The sequence below is a fragment of the Nicotiana sylvestris genome, chromosome 1 (assembly GCF_000393655.2).
Source record: "Nicotiana sylvestris chromosome 1, ASM39365v2, whole genome shotgun sequence".
Lineage (NCBI taxonomy): Eukaryota > Viridiplantae > Streptophyta > Magnoliopsida > Solanales > Solanaceae > Nicotiana > Nicotiana sylvestris.
In genome coordinates, this window is record NC_091057.1 from 91,306,648 (window position 1) to 91,308,360 (window position 1,713).

Genomic DNA, 1,713 nt, shown 5'->3' on the forward strand with positions numbered 1-1,713 from the left:
AGTGATTCCCACAAGTGCCTTCGTGGATTTCTCGTAGAACATAATAGGTGTCCGCCAGCCCCAAACATACCGCCAATGGCCCATCGAATGTTCTTCGGTACAATGTTCCGTCTTCATTTATTGCAAGTCTAGCAGCCTTGGTCCATAGTGACCTCGATTCTTTATGGTCCGATGGGAGTTTTCCATTCTTCAAATAGTCGATATACTTATTCCTCTAGTCCCACGTCAAACTTGTTGAATTTATCTCAGCATGACCCTCTTCAACCACAGACCTTGATAACTGGACGACAGTCCCCGGGACGATGTCACCTTCTTTGACCGAGGATCCCAGATTAGCAAGTGCGTCGGCCTCACTATTTTGTTCTCGAGGCACATGATCCAGAGTCCACTCCTTAAAACGGCCTAAAGTTACCTGCAACTTATCCAAGTACCGTTGCATTCTATCCGCTCGAACTTCAAAAGTTTTGTTTACTTGGTTTACTACTAATAGAGAATCGCACTTGGCTTCGACGATTTCTGCTCCCAGGCTTTTAGCTAGCTCAAGACTTGCAATCATGACCTCATACTCAGCCTCATTGTTAGTCAATCTAAAAGTTTTGATAGATTGTCTGATGGTACCACCCGTAGGTGGTTTTAATACAATGCCAAGCCCAGACCCCTTCATATTCAAGGCACCATCTGTGAAAAGGGTCCATACCCCTGATGATGTACCCGAACTTAGCAGGAGTTCTTTCTCTACTTCGGGTACGAGGGTTGGCATAAAATCAGCCACGAAGTCAGCTAGGATTTGAGACTTGATGGTCATTCGGGGTTGATACTCGATATTGTACCCACTAAGTTCAACGGCCCATTTGGCCAATCGGCCCGATAGCTCGGGCTTATGCAAAAACATTTCGAAGGGGGTAAGTGGTTAATACACATATAGGATGACATTATGAATATGGTTTTAGCTTTCTAGATGCGTTTATCAATGCAAGTGCTAATTTTTCTAAGTGAGGGTACCTAGTCTCAGCATCTCATAGAGTTCGGCTTATGTAATAAACAAGGAATTCATACCTTGCTCTTCTCGAACTAGTACCCCACTTACCGCTATCTCGGACACTGCCAAGTATAGGTAAAGTTTTTCATCTACCTTCGGGGTGCAACAAAGTCGGGCTCAACAGATATCGCTTTAATTCTTCTAAGGCTTGCTGACATTTCGGGGTCCATGCGAAATATTTTTTCTTTTTGAGCAAGGAAAAGAATCGGTGACTCCGATTCGATGACCTCCAAATGAATCGACCCAAAGCAGTTATTCGCCTTGTTAGCCTTTGCATGGACTTCACACTATCCACGATCGTGATATCCTCGATAGCCTTGATCTTATTGGGGTTGTTTTTGATACCCCAATTTGACACCATGAAGCCGAGGAACTTACCCGAGCCAACTCCGAAGGCACATTTCTCCGGGTTAAGCTTCATGTTGTATTTCCTCAAAATTTAATTGTTTCCTTCAAATGAACTAAATGGTACTTTGAGCGTAGGGACTTAACTAACATATCATCCATATAGACTTCCATTGTTTTATGTATTTGTTCTTCAAACATTTTGTTAACTAAGCGTTGGTATGTAGCACCCGCATTTTTTAGCCCGAAGGGCATGTAATAAACGAAGTCTTTTCCTAGTCCACTAGGTTCATCTGAATTTGATTGTACTCGGAGTAGGTATCGAGGAA

At 43.2% G+C, this 1,713-nt stretch overlaps 1 protein-coding gene across 1 annotated transcript; it reads right to left on the reverse strand.

Annotated features, from left to right (window-relative positions):
* Positions 1-214: 214 nt before the first annotated feature.
* LOC138872184 (uncharacterized) lies at positions 215-892 on the reverse strand. The gene has a single exon (XM_070150317.1). The coding sequence runs from the start codon at positions 890-892 to the stop codon at positions 215-217; it is 678 nt and encodes a 225-aa protein (XP_070006418.1).
* Between the last annotated feature and the right edge of the window lie 821 nt (positions 893-1,713).

Excerpts from the sequence above, each read along its gene's own strand:
- LOC138872184 (XM_070150317.1), bottom strand. The coding sequence starts at position 892 with ATGTTTTTGCATAAGCCCGAGCTATCGGGCCGATTGGCCAAATGGGCC.